The sequence below is a fragment of the Oryx dammah genome, unplaced genomic scaffold (assembly GCF_014754425.2).
Source record: "Oryx dammah isolate SB20612 unplaced genomic scaffold, SCBI_Odam_1.1 HiC_scaffold_11232, whole genome shotgun sequence".
NCBI classification, from domain to species: Eukaryota; Metazoa; Chordata; class Mammalia; order Artiodactyla; family Bovidae; genus Oryx; species Oryx dammah.
This window is the reverse complement of record NW_024080625.1, coordinates 1,837,743-1,855,482: the sequence shown is the minus strand read 5'-3', so window position 1 is coordinate 1,855,482 and position 17,740 is coordinate 1,837,743. Positions and strand designations below refer to the sequence as shown.

The 17,740-nt window shown below is 35.3% G+C and overlaps 1 protein-coding gene across 3 annotated transcripts in view; it reads right to left on the bottom strand.

Annotated features, from left to right (window-relative positions):
• LOC120861314 (sentrin-specific protease 1) overlaps nt 1-17,740 on the bottom strand; it is a 52,041-nt gene that overhangs the window by 26,920 nt on the left and 7,381 nt on the right. For all 3 annotated transcript variants that reach the window (XM_040236949.1, XM_040236948.1, XM_040236950.1), the window contains exons 4-6: nt 17,296-17,380; nt 12,036-12,195; nt 7,032-7,203 (exon numbers count right to left, since the gene is read on the bottom strand). In XM_040236949.1, coding sequence (XP_040092883.1) covers nt 7,032-7,203; nt 12,036-12,195; nt 17,296-17,380 — 417 coding nt within the window. The remainder of the gene's footprint in view (nt 1-7,031; nt 7,204-12,035; nt 12,196-17,295; nt 17,381-17,740) is intronic.

Here is a 17,740-nt window from a genome sequence, read left to right as displayed (position 1 = left end):
GCATCACTGATTGTCCCAGAAATAAAACATTAAAAAAAATGAGGCTCTCTAAACCGGACTCCAACAAAGTCCTTGACTCCTGATACCTGTTAGAAAAATCACAAGGAAGTAATTGCAACAGTCAAGATCAGAGCTGTTTCCTATTCTACCCAATTTTTAAGAGTGTAAGTATTTTCCAAAGATGGTTTTCATTGCCAACTTTTATTTACTCTTTTTTTTTCCCATGAAGTTCCAATACTGAATTTAGGGAAAAGCATATATTCCACAGCATAGTTCACTTACCAACCTAAACACCTACTATGCTCCAGGCACTAGAGATGCTGCGCTGAATAAAATAGTCTGTGCCTTGGAGAGCTTACATTAAAGCTGAAGGACTAACAAAAAATTAGTCAAGTAGTATGAAGAAAATTGAAGAGAACAGAAAGCGATGGAGGAAGAACAGCAAGAACAGATAAGACTTCTCTAAAAAGGTAATATTTCTAAAGAAGCCTAAATCAAAGGAATAAGTCAGTCATAGAAATTTATAAAGAGTATTCCAGGTATTGGCAGAACAAATGCAAAGGGTCTTGGACAGGAATATGCTTGATGTGTTCAAGGAATAGTAAGGTCAGTGTGAATCAGGAGAACAACATCGAGAAATGAGGCCATTTAGCAGAGAACCAGTTTACGTGAGAACTTGTAACTGTAATCATGTACCTACTCTGCACAGATCCCCTGAAGTAATGGGCTGCATTCATTAAATAACATGCCCCAGGATTTAAAAAAAATCTTATATACAGTTTAATACAAACATCAATTTTCACAAAATAATCTTAAACTTCGTGCCAGTGCTAGTAACATCCTACACTGCAACATTTCAATACGCACATAAGCATTTCATTCAATTACAAAAGTTTGTTAAAAGCACAATGAATAAAGCAATGACTGAGGCAAAGGTAAAGAGACACTAAATTTTTTCTTCTTCAATCTTTTTTTCAGTTCAGTTCAGTTGCGTCCGATTCTTTGCGATCCCATGAACCACAGCACGCCAGGCCTCCCTGTCCATCACCAACTCCCGGAGTCCATCCAAATCCATGTCCATTGAGTTGGTGATGTCATCCAACCATCTCATCCTCTGTCGTCCCCTTCTCCTCCTGCCCTCAATCCCTCCCAGCATCAGGTCTTTTCCAATGAATCAACACTTTGCATGAGGTGGCAGAAGTATTGGAGTTTCAGCTTCAACATCAGTCCTTCCAATGAACACTCAGGACTGATCTCCTTTAGGATGGACTAGTTGGATCTCCTTGCAGTCCAAGGGGCACATAAGTAGATTTCAGTTACATTGTCAGTATAATGTTACCAGTCTAACAAGATATACCTTGCACTGTGCAACTTGACAATCCCTTATGAGAAAGAGCTATCCTTAAATCTGAATAGTTGAGTGATCACAAAAGAAAGAAGTAGTTGAGCATTTGGTGGCAAAATAGAACTAAGAGAAGAAACAAATTTGCAATGTTCTCTATGAAGAAAATAAATACCATTATCTTACCCTTTAGACCTTAATATATTCAAGACAATGGTGGTCCTTTTTTTTAGTGTTTGTGAAGAGACTATCTATATATTTTTATAATTAAAAATCACAATGAAAATAAATGCCTCTTTATCCAACTCCTTGCAACCCCATGGACTGTAGCCTGCCAGGCTCCTCTGTCCATGGAATTCTCCAAGCCAGAATACTGGAGTGGGTAGCTGTTCCCTTCTCCAGGATCTTCCCAACCCAGGGATCAAACCCAGGTCTCCTGCACTGCAGGAGGATTCTTTACCATCTGAACCACTAGGGAAGCCCTTATTAAAACACAAATTTGCTATTATGAAAATTCTTCAAGTACATAATCAAAAGAAAGCAGCATGATTACAGATTATTAGGGTGTAAGAGAGATCTTTGCCAACTAACTCCACTGTGATCTATATACTGGAAAGCTGTACTATCTGGCACTTTAATAATTGAAATTCTGAACACTCCTCAATATAAATCTTGATTTCACTTTCCCACCATACCAAATAACCTAATCCACAATACTATGGGGTTAACAGTATGTTGTCTTCAAGGGTGGTAAAATGGAGGGATAGAAGGGAAATCGAGGGAGGGAAGGGAAATCAGAAGTGGAGTACTACACCTGGGTCATGGATATTAACCTAAATTTTAGTTCACTTCCACTATCCCAACAAATTACATCTTAAAAAGCTTTGATTGTATTATCTTATCACAGGAAGAAAAGTAAAGCAGATACATTGGTATAAGAGGCTACTCTGCATATGAAGGGAAGGCAAAGAAATATCCCCATCACTCAAAGACCTCAAGAGAACACCAAGAATAGATGAGATAGAAAGGATCTTTGCGGTACCCTAAATACTACAAACAAAAGGGGAAAAGTAGGGGAGGAATAAATCAGCTTGAGATTAACATATACGCACTACGATTACAAGACACACAAGGAGCAAGGACCTACTGTATAGCACAGGGAACGCTACTCAATATTCTGTGATAACCTATATGAGAAAAAAAATCTGAAAAAAGAATAAACATATGTATAACTGAATCACTTTGCTGTACACCTGAAACTAACACAATATTATAAATCACAATTCAATACAATTTTTAAAAAAGAATTAAAGCATAAAAAATTAGAAACATTTCCCTCCTCCCTCCTATCACATAAATAATGTTTTCTTGGAATAAATTTTTATACTTATAAATAAAACATGAAGAACCAACATGCCATTAAGTGACTCATCTAATGCAATTACAAGAAATCTAGATTAATTCAACACAAAGTTGACTTTTAAAAATAACAAACAAATCATTTTCTTCAATAAATATATCTTCAAAGAAAAGCTTCTGTCTGAGCCTGAACAACCTCAGTCATTAGACAACAAAAAACGAACAGAAGTAAATGTTTAATACTCCAACAAATTATTTGAGGTCTCTTCAAGCCCCATACTTTCAGTTTAAACTGATTTATGATTTAACAGATGCTTGCTCCTTGGAAGAAAAGCTATGATAAACCTAAATAGTGCATTAAAAAGCAGAGACATCACTTTGCCAACAATGGTTCATACATTCAAAACTATGTTTTTTCCAGTAGTCATGTCCGGATGTGAGAGCTGGACCATGAAGAAGGCTGAATGCCAAAGAACTGATGCTTTGGAATGGTGGTGCTGGAGAAGACTCTTTTGAGAGTCCCTCAGACAGCAAGGAGATCAAACCAGTCAATCCTACAGGAAATCAACCTTGAATATTCATGGGAACACCTAATGCTGAAGCATCAATACTTTGGCCACCTGATGTGAGGAGCTGACTCATTAGAAAAGACCCTGATGCTGGGAAAAACTGAGGGCAAGAGGAGAAGGAGGCAATAAAGGATGAGATGGTTGGATGGCGTCACTGACTCAATGGACGTGAGTCTGAGCAAACTCAAGGAGGTAGTGATGGACAGAGAAGCCTGGTGTGCTGCAGTTCATGGGGTTGCCAAGAGTTGGACACAACTTAGTGACTGGACAACAACAATATTACTTGTTAAACCATTTTCTATTGAGTGAGCAAATTAAGAAATTGAGAGGAAAGGAAGCTATAATTGGGTAAAATATTAGAGCAAAGGAAGTTGGCTAATATTATGTTATAAATCTAATAAATGACCAAAGAAAGTTTAATAAGTTTAAGGATAATTAGTAAAGTATGTTTTTCTTAAAAAAAAAAAAAAAAAAAAAAAAGAATAAACCCACCAGTGTCATTTGTAAGGCAGCCCAACATCTTAAAATGCTGCTTAATACGTAGCACAGAAGCATGTCTGGAAGCAATATATAACTGAAAAGAAACTACCTGTGTTATTGCCATTTAACATTTCTATTTTTTTCTTAGTATTTTTTCTTTCCCAAACAGAAACTCACATCCTCTGTAACAGTACTAAGAGAACATTCTGTGATCATGGAAATGTTCCTAACCTGTACTATCCAATATTGTAGTCACTAGCCAAGTATGGCTAATGAGTGCCTGAAATGTGGCTAATATGACTGAGAAACTACATTTTTATTTTATTTAAATTAACTTAAATAGCGCATATGGCTAGAAAAGTGAAGTCGCTCAGTCGTGCCGACTCTTTGCGACCCCATGGACAGTAGCCTGCACCAAGCTCCTCCGTCCATGAGATTTTCAAGGCAAGAGTACTGGAGTGGGTTGCCATTTCCTTCTCCAGGGAATCTTCCCAACCCAGGGATTGAACCTAGGTCTCTCGCATTACAGACAGACACTTTACTGTCTGAGCCACCAGGGAAGTCCTCAAGGGCAACATTAAAGAACAATATTATCTAATTAATAGTAACCTCTGCCCTTGAATCAGCCATCAGCCAAGTGGTAGTACAGCCACCACATGCATATTTCCAAATTCCTCTTCCTTGTACATATCTTCAAATCTTTGTTGTAAAACTGAACAGTAAGTGGTGACATGTTAATTCTATAGACAGCTTCATATTCCTGAAGATGTTAGACAACTCTAGACATAAGATTATACACAATTCTCCTTCTTTAAACATAAGCAACAGCACCTCCCTTGGAGATCCCAGTATTTCCATGGAAAATAACTTTTCCTCCAGTTTATAAGTTTTCAGCAAGAAGATCCAACCAGTCCATCCTAAAGGAAATCAGTCCTGAATATTCATTGGAAGGACTGATGCTGAAGCTGAAACTCCAATACTTGGGCCACCTGATGCGAAGAACTGACTCATTTGAAAAGACTGATGCTGGGAAAGATTGAAGGCAGGAGGAAAAGGGGATGACAGAGGATGAGATGGTTGGATGGCATCACCGACTCAATGGACATGAGTTTGAGTAGGCTCTGGGAGTTGGTAATGGACAGGGAAGCCTGGCGTGCTGTAGTTCACGGGGTCAGAGAGTTGGACATGACTGAGTGACTGAATTGAACTGAACAGATAAGCTACCATTAATAATCTTACTTCAGTGGGAAAAAAGTAATATTTTAATCTGTATTATCTATAACACCTAAGACTAAACATTTAAATAATGTGTTGAGAGTTTCATTTAATAATGTTTGGTCCAATATTTTATCTTATTCATATAATACAGACTACTTCATATTTCTATACTACAAGTACCTTGCTTTTCACAGCAGATTAAAGGCCTGAAAACAACTGAAGTAAAATTTTCTGCAGCTTTTATTCCATAGGACAGGTTCAATCCTTGGCATCTTCTTGACACTATAGCAGGAAAGAGAAACCAGCCTCCCATTCTCCACTGACCCAGCCTGTGGCCTGGAGGGTAGATTGGAAGGATGAAAGTATTTGGTCAGCCCAAGTCCTCAGGCTGGAAGTGAAGGTGAAAGAAGGCGGCGGGGCTGAGTTGTCCCAAATACTGGTTGGCTAGTGAGTGAATGGTGTGGGCTTACAACGTACATGGCTTGAAGGATACTCGTGATCCCAGCAGCCAGGAGGCAAGGAGGGGTCTGGGAGGCCTGCGTCCTGCTGCCATGCCGTCACTCTTTCCCCACAAGTCTCTGTAATCTGCAGACTGCCTAGGCTCTAGCAGAAGCACAACTCCTGCCACTCCAGTAATTAAAAAAATTATATATGCAGTAACTGATGGTACTAAATTCAATGTTACAAATGGTACAGTGAAAAAGAAATAGCTGTTGCTCAGCTATCACCAAAGGCAACTGCTCCAAGTTTTGTCTATCCTTCTCTCTGATGATTCACTAGCTTTGCCCCCCTCTGTGAATAGTGTAGATTCAATACAAATTTTAAACCAAAAAACATACAGCATTTTTAACTAACCATGTCACAAATAATCAAGTTTTGCCACCTAAGAGATCTTCACCACCAAATTACGTAATTGTTTAGCACATCACCTGCTGGCTCAGAGGTTAAAGCATCTGCCTGCAATGCGGGAGACCTGGGTTCAATCCCTGGGCTGGGAAGATCCCCTGGAGAAAGAACTGGCAAGCCACTGCAGTATTCTTGCCTGGAGAATCTCATGGATGGAGGAGCCTGGTAGGCTACACTCCATGGGGTCGCAAAGAGTCGGACACAACTGAGTGACTTCACTTTAGCACATAACACTATACTCTTGACTTCAGGCTCTGGAAGCTCTTATTGGGCAGGAACCACATCACCATGTTGTGTAGAGAAATCATACCACACTGGACTCATGCAGAAGAACTGGGTTGCAGGCTGACCATTTATTAGTTGTGTGACTTCTGACCTTTACTTTCCAACCTTATAAAATGTGGTTTTGCCTCATCTCTTCCTATTTCATAGATTAAAAGAATTCAAAACAGTAATATATGTGGAAAGCACACTGGAAAATCTAATGCTATCTAAGTGTGAGGTCATTACTATTCATTTGTATCTCCACAGCAACCAGTCCAAAGCTGACTAGATGCATAATAAACATTTAATTGAACAGGTTTAAGTACATTTCCTTACTGTATAAATTATACGTTATATTTACGGAAATGATTTTTTTCTTTTAAGTTTACTGAATGAATATAACAACACAGTGTCAACACATCTTTCTTGTGGAGAAAGTTTATGATCTCAAAGATTTTACTCATAATGAAAAGATGTAAATTGTTTAAGTGCCTATTTGATTTTTCTTTTATATTGAGGAAAAATTATCCTGATAAGAAGGGCAGCCAGGTATGTTATCAAATTATCAAATCCAGCAAGGTTAACAGTTTTGCCACATGAAGCTAGAGTTTTAGGAAGGGTCCAAAAGAGAAAATAGATAGTTTGATGTACGAGAAGCCACTCAGACAATACTGGAGATTAAGTCTGCTATCAAACAGAAATAAAAGATGGTAAGAAAAATACCGCTAAATTATCTCCTTAATCTTTTTAGAACAGATGACATCACTCAAAGAGTAATCAAGAAAAAAAAAACAGAAAGGGTTAAGTAAATGCAATGGTTAATAAACATCTAAGTCAGAGGGAACAAGTAGCTGAAAGTAGGGCAAGTTTAACTTTTAGCAGCTTTTCCTTACCTCTTCTGCTGTGCTAATATGTCGTCTCTGAGTTTTCTTGGGGCTCAAAAGATTTCGACGACATGAACCACTCCAAGATGGACTTGAAACAGGCTTAATAGGAAAAGATTTTTCATATGCAGACACATGGCAGTGATGGTTTGACTTTCCTGTAAAATTGTTTGATAATCCACTATAAAAAAAAAAAGAGTTTGTAAGAAAAGACATGAAAATCTAAGCAAGTGATTTCCACTTTCAAGGAAGAAAGTGGAATAACAGAAACAAAAAATTAACAGGTAGAATGACAGATGTACCTTGCGAGGGAAATACCCAGGAAATGATACATGAGTTGCTTTTTCAAGTTCTGCCATTTATGAAGTCTTAAACTGCCAAACTATGTAACTATCAAACACCTAAAATTTTATTTCTTAGTTTCACATCTATGACGGAAAGCATAGTGGATTAGATTTCTTCAGAAAATATGGGTTCAAGGTACATTAATATGCACACATTTCCCTGCAGGCCCTCTTCCAGCCTTTTGGAGGAAAATATTTTAAGATTAAATATGCAAAGATGAATAAAGCTAAAGTTCAAATGAGTCTTTCAATTGAATTTTAAAGTTTCCTAAAAGGCCAACAGAGGGCTCCCATCTATCACTAAAAACAACTAGAAGGCTTATTATGAGGCCGCATCACTGTGACTTCTTTTGGCCTCTCTGCTTACCTCTTTTGAAGAATTGTTTCTTTATACCATATCTGCTTCAAATAATGCAGAAAATTGACAATAAAAATATTTTTGTGGACTCAAAACCCAGTTTTATCTCTAAGGTTAGGTTAATAATTTATAGTTATTTCCTATGTGTTCTTCTTTATCTATTATCACCCAGCATAGCTACTTACACTCATATAATTTTCTTTCTGCTGAGGATGAAGAATAATGTACATAGCTAACTAAGCTGAATTTATTGAAATGAACTTTTTAAATCAATATATGTGGTCTGAATCCAAATGAAATCAAATTAGGTCTAAAGAAAATAAAAATGTACATATACTCTAACTCTTTCAAACTCTGATGATTTTTATATGTGATGGAGTGGGGAAAAGAGCAAGAACTTAGAATCTCAGGAACAGGCTTCTTTTCTTAGATGGGTAGATGCAGCCAGGAAAAGATGGGAAGGCCAATACAATTTGCTTGGTAAGGATATAATGGATTCCCCACAGTGTCTTTTGTATTTATTCTTCCTAGAGTGTGTGTGTGTGTTTTAATGCAAAGATTCTTCTACCTAAAGAAACAGCATGACGGCATCCTGCAATGCCAGAAAGCAAGGGAGCTACCACCAACCAACAAGGTTGAATCAGACCCAGATGGAAGAGTGAAGGAGCTCCCATTGGCCACGGCTGTGAGAATGTAAGCATTAGAAGAGTAACGACTGTCATGGATTGAATTAATCTGAATTGATTTGAACCACATGAAGTGGCTAAAACTTACTTTGAAAATTGGTAATGAAAAAAAGATTTATTATCACATACTCTGCCTTCCCAGAGAGTAAACAAACAGCTCTAACTAATGACAAAAAAAGCTCTCCCTTATAGCAGAGTGCCAATTAGTTAGTAAAAAAGAAATGATAAAATCAGAAAAATATTATTTCATTAACTCTAATAAAGTTATTATCAGGTCAAAGGGGGCCAAAAGGTACAAACTTTCAGTGAAAAAATAAGTCATGGGGATGTAATACACAGCATGGTGACTACAGTTAATAATACCATATTTGAAAGTTATTAAGAGAGTAGATCTTTCTGTATGATGATGGGTGTTAACTTATTGTGGTGATCATTTCATAATATATACAAATATTACATTATTATGCTGCACACCTGACACTAATACAATGTTATATATCAATTACACCTCAGTTAAAAATTATCAGATAAGGGTTATCATTTAATAACTCTTAGGTTGATTTGAAACTGGTCATTCATATAATGCCAAAGTAACGTCATTTAGGTGACATTTTAGTCAAAAGGAGGAAGAAAACCTAATAATTCAGGATCAGAGTGTTACCACTCTAATCCAGAGGTCAACCCAGCATCACTAACAATATGGTTGTAGGTTTTCTAATGTGATGTAACACAGTATAGATTTTACTCAAGCAAAAAAATCTAGTTTATAAAATACATGCCGAAGAGAGGACAAACTAATGATACTATGAGGAAGCATAGGTGTCAAATCCAACAGGTAAAAATTATGCAGAAAAACATCATGTCATAAAAAAGGGGGTGCTATTCTGTAGTAGAAAAGCTTTTGTATACATATATATACACACACAGAGTATGTGTAATATGTATATTTTAGAAGATTTATGAGTTTTTGCCTAGCTAAAAGAATTTATGACATTTTGATTCCATAATCACTCGACTTAGAATGAATAGAATGCTAGATTTCTAACTTATAGTCACTGAAAACTTTGATATAGTTCCATGTATTTTAGGATCTAGTATTACTGCTGAAAGTCTAGAAAATTTATTATCTTAGTGATTAAAAAAAATTATATTAAAAAAATTTTGAATGAGGCTTGAAACTTCTAATCCAATTCTGATAATATAAATACTATGTTGTAAAAAAAAAAAAAAAACAACAACAAGAAATTAACAAGTGATAGAGTATTAACTACAGATTTTGTTCAAATTTCACACAATGTTATGCTAGTGTCCACTATTTGTTTTGTCTTATTCAAGACTCCACGTTGTATTCAACTGCATTGGGCAGCTTAAGCTACATGCAACAATTTCTGGTAAATTCTCTTTTCATTTTTATGCTATTAAAAATATTTTCTAATTTTCCTTGTTATGGCTTCTTAGATACACTCATCATTTAAAAGTGGACACTTAATGTCCAAATACATGGGATTTTGTTTAAAGTATCTTTAATATTAATCCCTCATTTTGATACTAATTTTTCATTTAAATGCTTTCTCCTCTGCAATCACCCTCTAACTTTACTGAGGCTTTCAATGGCTAAGTTTAAAAACTCTCCTGGTAAATGTCACATAGCACCTGAAAATATGTGGGTTATTTTCAAATATCTTTTGATATTGACTTCTAACGTAATTTCAGTGCTTTTAGACCATGAAACTTTTGCTCCTAACCTCATGTCCCTGGATGTACACACAGTGCCTCCTGGTTCACAGTCCACAGGACTCGAGTAGAGTTTGTATACTACCACCGTGTGAAAACTGTATAAATCTTAATCATGTTGAATTGGTTCACAGCGCTTTTCAGGTCTGCTATATCCTTCGACTTTTCAGTATATTCATTCTATTAATTTTTGAGAATTTGATATTGAAACTCCAACAAAAATCTTAATTTATCTACTTAAAAAATAATTATAACGCATCATGGATCTATAAAGAAAAGTGAGTGCTATTCAAGACTATAAGAAACTGAAGGGGGATAACTACTGATACAATTCTAGATTGTACAAACTAGCTGTAAAAGGATAAGGTCTGGACAAACTAGCTGTAAAGCATACTTTTGGGTCAACTAGGAAAATTTAAATATAATTTATTCGGTGTACAAGATAAAATTTACTGAATGAAAAAAGAGAAGATGACTGAAAAAGATTACAGAGGAGTATGCACAGTATGAACTCATTTTTGGATAAAAATGTGTATAAACAGAGAAAAATATCTGGAAGGATGTATATATTAATGTAAGACATTACAAAGGTGATCTCTGATTGGTGGGAGTAGGATGTTTTTATTGCTTATTTTGTGCTTATCTGTATTTTCTAACTTTGTACAAAGCATATGCCCTGTTTCTATAATAACATTATTTTTAAAAATAGCAGTATGGCATTATTGGGTAAAAAAAAGCAACTTGCCAAATGATGCATACAGAATATCTTTAATGAAGTAAACATATTATACATTCTATAGTATTACATAGCATATATATCATTCTATATATAAGCAAGAGAGAGTGAAAGAGAAATGAACACAGGAAAAGATTTGGAAGCAAACACATGAAGAGGAAGGGAGTAAGACTGTGAGTAGGGGTTACGGGATTTTTGGCTTTATTGGCAATATTTTAATTTTTACAATGCAACTGTATTAATGAATTCTTTTTTTATATTAATGATTTATGATTTTTTTAAATATTAAGAAGTAGGGAAGACAAATCCTGAGGTACTCACACATGTTTCCAGAGGTCATGTGCTAATAATCATAAAATAAAAACTATCTGGTTGGTTTCAACTAACACCAGAAAGCTTAGCTTTGACTAAACAAAAAACTAAATGAACCTACATGTCTAAAATCTATCACCAGAGTAATATTTAAGAAATCATAAATACCATATAAAAAATGTACTGACATAAAGTATTTAAGGGGAAAGTTTCTAAGCCAAACTTCATCTGGCTTTAATAATCAGAATAAATTTGGCGAGGGAGTAAGCAGGGCTTATAAGTTAGGCTAACTATGATGAAGTTCTTTATGCATCTATTATCTAATAGAAATAGTGAACCAAAGTAAAAGCCTGCTTTGGTTGAAGTCAGGTCTCTGCTCATGTCAAAAGTCTGCAAAATGTGTTTTTTTCGCTATTAAAGTTGCAGAAATTGATCCATTTTCACTTTGGCTGTCATCAAAATTCAGCACTAAGTAAATTAAAAGTTGAAAGTACAAAATGAATCTGTCCACATCGATGTACTAGTAGTAAAGAATCCGCTTGCCAACGCAGAAGATGCAGCAGATTCAGGTTCAGCCCCTGAGTTGGAAAGCTCCCCTGGAGGAGGGCGTGGCAACCCAGTCCAGAATTCTTGCCTGGAGAATCCCAGGGACAGAGAAGCCTGGAGGAGAAGTCTGACAGAGTCAGACCTGACTGAAGTGACTTAGCATGCACACGTATGCACTATGGTTTAAAGTTCAAAAATGGTGTTACTTCTTAAAAGTGCCAAAGTAACAACTGTCCTATGGCCATTTTCCCTTATAACGGAGAAAGGGCTTGTGAACTAAGCAGCCAGATTACTTACCTTGAGGTCTTTCGGGTTTCGAGGTAAAGACTTCGGCTGTTTCTTGATTTTTGTAAAGTTGAACCTGATACCGGAGTGGAATTTCTCCACTGGCCATTTGCACTCTGGCCAAAGGTTCTTAGGTCTCCTGAGCCAATAAAACTGTCTGAGGAAGTGTTGTCTAGAAGAATAAAAGTTTGAATAAATTAAACAAATACCTATAGTGGTTCTCCATATGACTGCAACCATGTCCAACATTGTATTCCAAAGTAATGTGGCATATCACCATGTCTCTCATGGAAGAAAGATACCAGTCTCAACTGCCAGCAAAGTCTGCAGTAAGGGAACTTCTACAAACTATAAGTGATTCAGCCATACTAACCTGAAAATTGATGAAGGAGCTGAATCCTGCCACAGCCATGTGCCTTATCTGCATCAATGTGACTCCGTGGTGTCCACCAAAAGTCAACATTTTACCCCAACTATATCTTGCAAGCACTCCCAGGCCTGGGCCTGAAAGAAGGTAGGCCAGACCAGTAAGAAAGCAGGTGGAGGGCCAAGGAGAATTGTAATTCAAATGAACAACAGTTATTGCTTAATAAGCAGCTGGTGTCACTCTGTTTTTAATTACCATGTTCACGACTCAGGGGCTCTGTCTAAGAGCAGAGATAACCTAATTGCTGCTTATTCTGGCTGGCTTATGGCAGGAATGACCCATGATATGCATTTGGTTCTGGTATGATAACTTCAGTCATTGAATGTTATGATCAAACATATCAATACTCTGATACTTGTTACTGCAGTCAGACTAAGTGAGGATTACTTACTATTTCAGTTTTATGACTTGTGGCTTACAAACTGGGGTGATAAAAATCTTTCAGTTTCAGCTAGGAGTAGGATAATTTTTATATTCTCCTCTATCAGCAGGATGGGACAATTTAAAACAGCACTTTCAAAATAAGTTCAGATGTTAGCCGATGTGACTGAGGAGCACCAATGGAAAGGTGAAAATGTAATTCTCTATTTCCAGAATTTTTGTCTAATGCCCACATCACTTTGAAGATCCTCTTTCAAAGCATATTACTATAGAATTTTGCACAATATTAAGTATTTGCTGTTTAAATTACTTAATGTAAGCTTCTGATACTCTTATCTAAAAAGTAAGGCAACTGACAAAAATACTAGTTTTTTTTTTTTTTTTTTTTTTTGACAAAAATACTAGTTTTGTATTGTGGATTTTTTTGAAGTTGATCAGGATTATCAGAATTTAGGGTAAATAAGAGAAATAAAAGAAACAGTCAAGGGTGGTATTAAGTACCACCATTACTGTACCAGTGTATGACCTAATCTAATAATTAATTTTCATAATGAATTACAACTTTTTCCCTCTGCAGCCAACAACTATGCTTGACTTGACATCTATTACTATTACTGTAAAAATAGAGACACGAGGCTAATGAAAATGAGTTTCATTAGAGGACCAGAAAATCATTATCTTTAAGCAAAGTAATAATGATAGAAATCTGTTTCTCATACTTTTTGCTAAAGTTTGATTAGGGAATGATCTAACTTTAGCTGTCTACTTGAGGAATAAGTCTACCAAAAAATGCAAATTTGAGACTAAGGATAAACCAGAGTAGCCACTTTGATGGTATCTGACAGATGTCACAGGTTTTTTGGCTTTAAAATTAAAGGAAAAAGCACAGGATCAAGCAATCTATTTCACCAGAATCACTCAGTGATATTACTGAACAATGTTCTACTGCTGATGTGATCAAGCAAAGCTACAGAGGGGCCACCAAAGGAGGCTGCACTCTCTTTTAGTATTGTCATCATTAAGAAGTCAGTTTGCAAATGCCACAAATAAGATTACCCATGTGTGTGTGTACACACACAGCACTATAGGGGAATACACCAAAATTTTAATTTGGTGATGGAATTACTGGTATTTTTCTGCTTTTCTATACACATGTTCTATAGAGACAGGCAATATTTTTATGGACACAGTGAAACTTCATATTAAAAAAAAGTGTGTCAGGCAATCACTTACAATGAAAGTAACTATCAGTTGCTCCTATTAAGTTTCAGGTTTATTTAGTTCTTATGAATACAGGATGCTTCAATTCATCTTACCTACTAAATGTCAGTTTGGCAACCTTATTTAACATATTTTACAAAGATAAGACATTAATAATGATTCTAAGCATAAGCAAAATCATTTCTTTTCATCTTGAGCTACTTTTATCTAAGGTTTAGAATGTTTTAATTTTTTTTCCAATTGTGCTCTTAATAAAATCAAGAGGTCTTGAAGTCTGGTCAACAATAAGTTATTAAAGTGAAAATGATGCATTTCTGCTTTCTAAATTTTTCTTTTAAAATCAGCTTTTTTTTAAAAAAAAACCAGCATTTTATATGGTCTGATCTTGGAAATATTTTAAAAGCTTGATATAGAGAAGCAGATCCAGTAAAGTGTAAATGGGAAGCTGTAGACTCTAGATTCTAGTTTGAGGTTTTCCTGTGTTTGTTTTCACCTTAGTGGAGGAGTAGATAAGGTAAGAGAGGAGACAAAAACCAATACGGTCATAATGAGGAGACTAAGGCAAGTAAACTGAGGACCCATGTCTAGCCCAATCAAATCAAGGTGAATGACCACAGAAATTAACGTGTAAATTATCAGAAGAGGAGACAGCAGAAACAATATTCTGCAGGACTTGCAATAAATAAGAACGGGTGTAGCAAGGCAACAAAGTTAAAAAAAAAAGTACACAGTAAAAGGATTTGAATTACAGTTTTCAGTATAAGAAAAAAATGTATACAGATCTTTGGCATTCACAGATTTAAATTTCTAATTGTCAGAGAGCAACCTTAGCAGTCTGTGAAACACCATAAATTTGTTTGGTCACAGACTAGATTATATTTGGCAGAGGCATAAATCTGAATCCTCTGCTTCAGGTTTTAATTTAGAGAATGAATGTAATGGCTCAGCGTCTCCATTCAATATGGTTTTATTACTCATTGTTGATAAGTCATCATCACATTTAAAGTAACTGTTACAAATTTTTTCATTTTCCTAAAAAAAAAGGCCTTTCAAGTGAGAGACAAAAACTCTGACATAAGATTTTGATATAGGGATCAACTTGTGGTATGAGGACAAACATAGAAAAATAACCCTCAAGAATCATGTAATTGAGTAGAAAGCCAGCAATTTGTTAAATACCACCACAGTCAAGAATATAGAGACCTGAGATGATCTCAGAAATATCCTTTGTGAATATCAAGGGTCTACTGAAATTTAAAAGAAAATAGCTAAGAACAAATGTTTTTAAGTTATGTATTTATAATACCTAAAAACAATGAAGGTGAAAGGACCTAAACCATAAAGAAAATGAAGGAAATGAAGATACACGCCCATTATCCTAAATCACAGCCCCTTGGATTCAGTTGTATTTCTACATTTAAAAAAATTTTTGAAATTTTACAAAGATAATCTGGCATATATTATGTAGTGCTTCTAAGTATAACCTGAAGCAGCACTTTGTTATCAAACATATTGATATATCTATAGTGAAATTCGTAAATATTCATATTTACAGAGATTTTTTAAAAAGCAAAACATAAAATAGTTAAATATCAATTCATGTAGTTTTTTGCCAAGAAAAGAATACAGCTCAATCTTGATGTCAAACAAATTATGATAAAAATTTTTGGTTTTCAGAGCCTTTTGAATTTTGGGATTGGACGTAAAGGACTGTGAATGTCCATATAAATTCCATGGGTTATTAGAAATCAACAGAAAAAGGTAAATATGAAGAGTAATAGGTAAGCAGAATACTTTTTTAAAAACTGGGTTAACAAAAGATGGTATGTTTTGAATCATACAATGTGTACGTGGATATATACTGACAAAAAAACAGAAATGACCACAGAATTAAGTAAGAGTTGAGTTAGTCAGGAGTATTGAATATAATTTGAGTATAATTTTCTATATATGATTATTATTAAATGTAATTAATATTAAAGGTAATTACTTTAAACTGAAACCAAATATTCTGTCCAATGGTAAACCAGCAAACAAAATTACAAGCATATATAGCTTGAGTTCAAATGAAAATATTAATGATCTGATTTCATTATCCACTCAACTGTCCTATTCGTTGTATTAATACTAATAACCTATGAAGCCAGATTTCAGGCTCTCTGCTCATCAGAAAGAACTTTTCAACAACAATGATGGCAGAGTTACTTTCTGAAAAAATTAACTGATTTTTCTATACAATTAAGCACATACTATGTGGAGACCATTTCCCACCCTGGGAGAGGAAATCCAGTGCCCAAGGTAAAGTACCACCCACTAAATGATATTTAAATATAATATAAATCTCAAAGAACATCATACTAACGTCTTTTTAGGGGAGGAGATCTCATCTTGCTGAATCCTGAGGAAGCCAAATAAGAATAATTATTATTTGCATTTCATATTTATTATCTCAATTTATCCTTATAAAAATCCCACTGAAACAAGTTCAATGGTATGGCTAATATTCCCATACTTGTGGTCAGGTGAGGAGATGAAAGCATGAGGAGTGAAAAACTTTGGAAGACCACTACAATCTTCCTGGGTCATGCTGCCAGGAGGCTAACCAATAAAAAAAACTCTTAAGTTTCCCCAAGACAGAGCCAGATCATTGCAAATCCAAACCTTAAGAAGGGGGCAGATGAAAAGTAAGGCAGGCCAGGGGCCAGGAATAGCCTAGAGAATGCCGATTTCTGTTATGGATCACAAGTTGAAAAGGCAAGCCCTTGAATATGCAAGCATGGCTGTGGCAGGTGCTAGACAGAAACATGTAGTGAACATTTCCTGCCCTAAAGGAGGGACAAGCTTGGGTAGAAATAAGTTTTCAGAATTTATGGTTTTAAGCCAAATACAAATAGGCTAGCTCTGTGCTTTAAATCAGTACAAAACAAGTATCCTTCACATTACATACATATATCTTAAAAAAAAAAAATCCAAAACCAGAGTTGTACTGCTTTTTACAATGGCATAATAAGCAAGTAGAACTGATTCCAAAAAAAACTTTCTCTTTAAAAAATGTTCGGTTGAGACTAGATTAGTGAAGTATTATAGTAACCACAAATAGCTTACTAAATTGATGTTTTAGTGGAAAAAAATACCATTTTGCTTTTGACAATGTTTTCACTTTTAGAGACAGTAAACACAAATGATTTGCTAAGAAGAAGACTGAAAGGTAGGAATGCCTTGACTCCAAGTAATGTGTCATACCTGAATAATAGTTTGGACTATAAGCTGCACTTCTTGTAGAACAAGTGTAAGACCGGTCCAAATTTCCTCGCCTGGAAGGTAAAATCTAAACAAAACAAAAAATTTTAAGCCATATTTTTTAACAATAAAATGCAATAAAGGTTGACACTAGGAAAAATATACAATTAGACAAGATTATGACACATTTCAGAACAATTAAATATACATATATATATAATAAACTGCATGCTAGTAAGAAAGGAAGAAACATAGACAATCTGTTGAAATGACTAAGGCTTCAAGGGGAAAAATGGGAAATATTTGTTAAACAACTTAGTTCATAGAATGCTCATTTCAAGGTAATATGTATCTAGTATATCCTATTCTCAAAGCCAGCTGTATCACACAACAAAGCAGCTGACAAAATCACCCTCGTTTTGATTCTTTTGATAACTTAACAGGACAG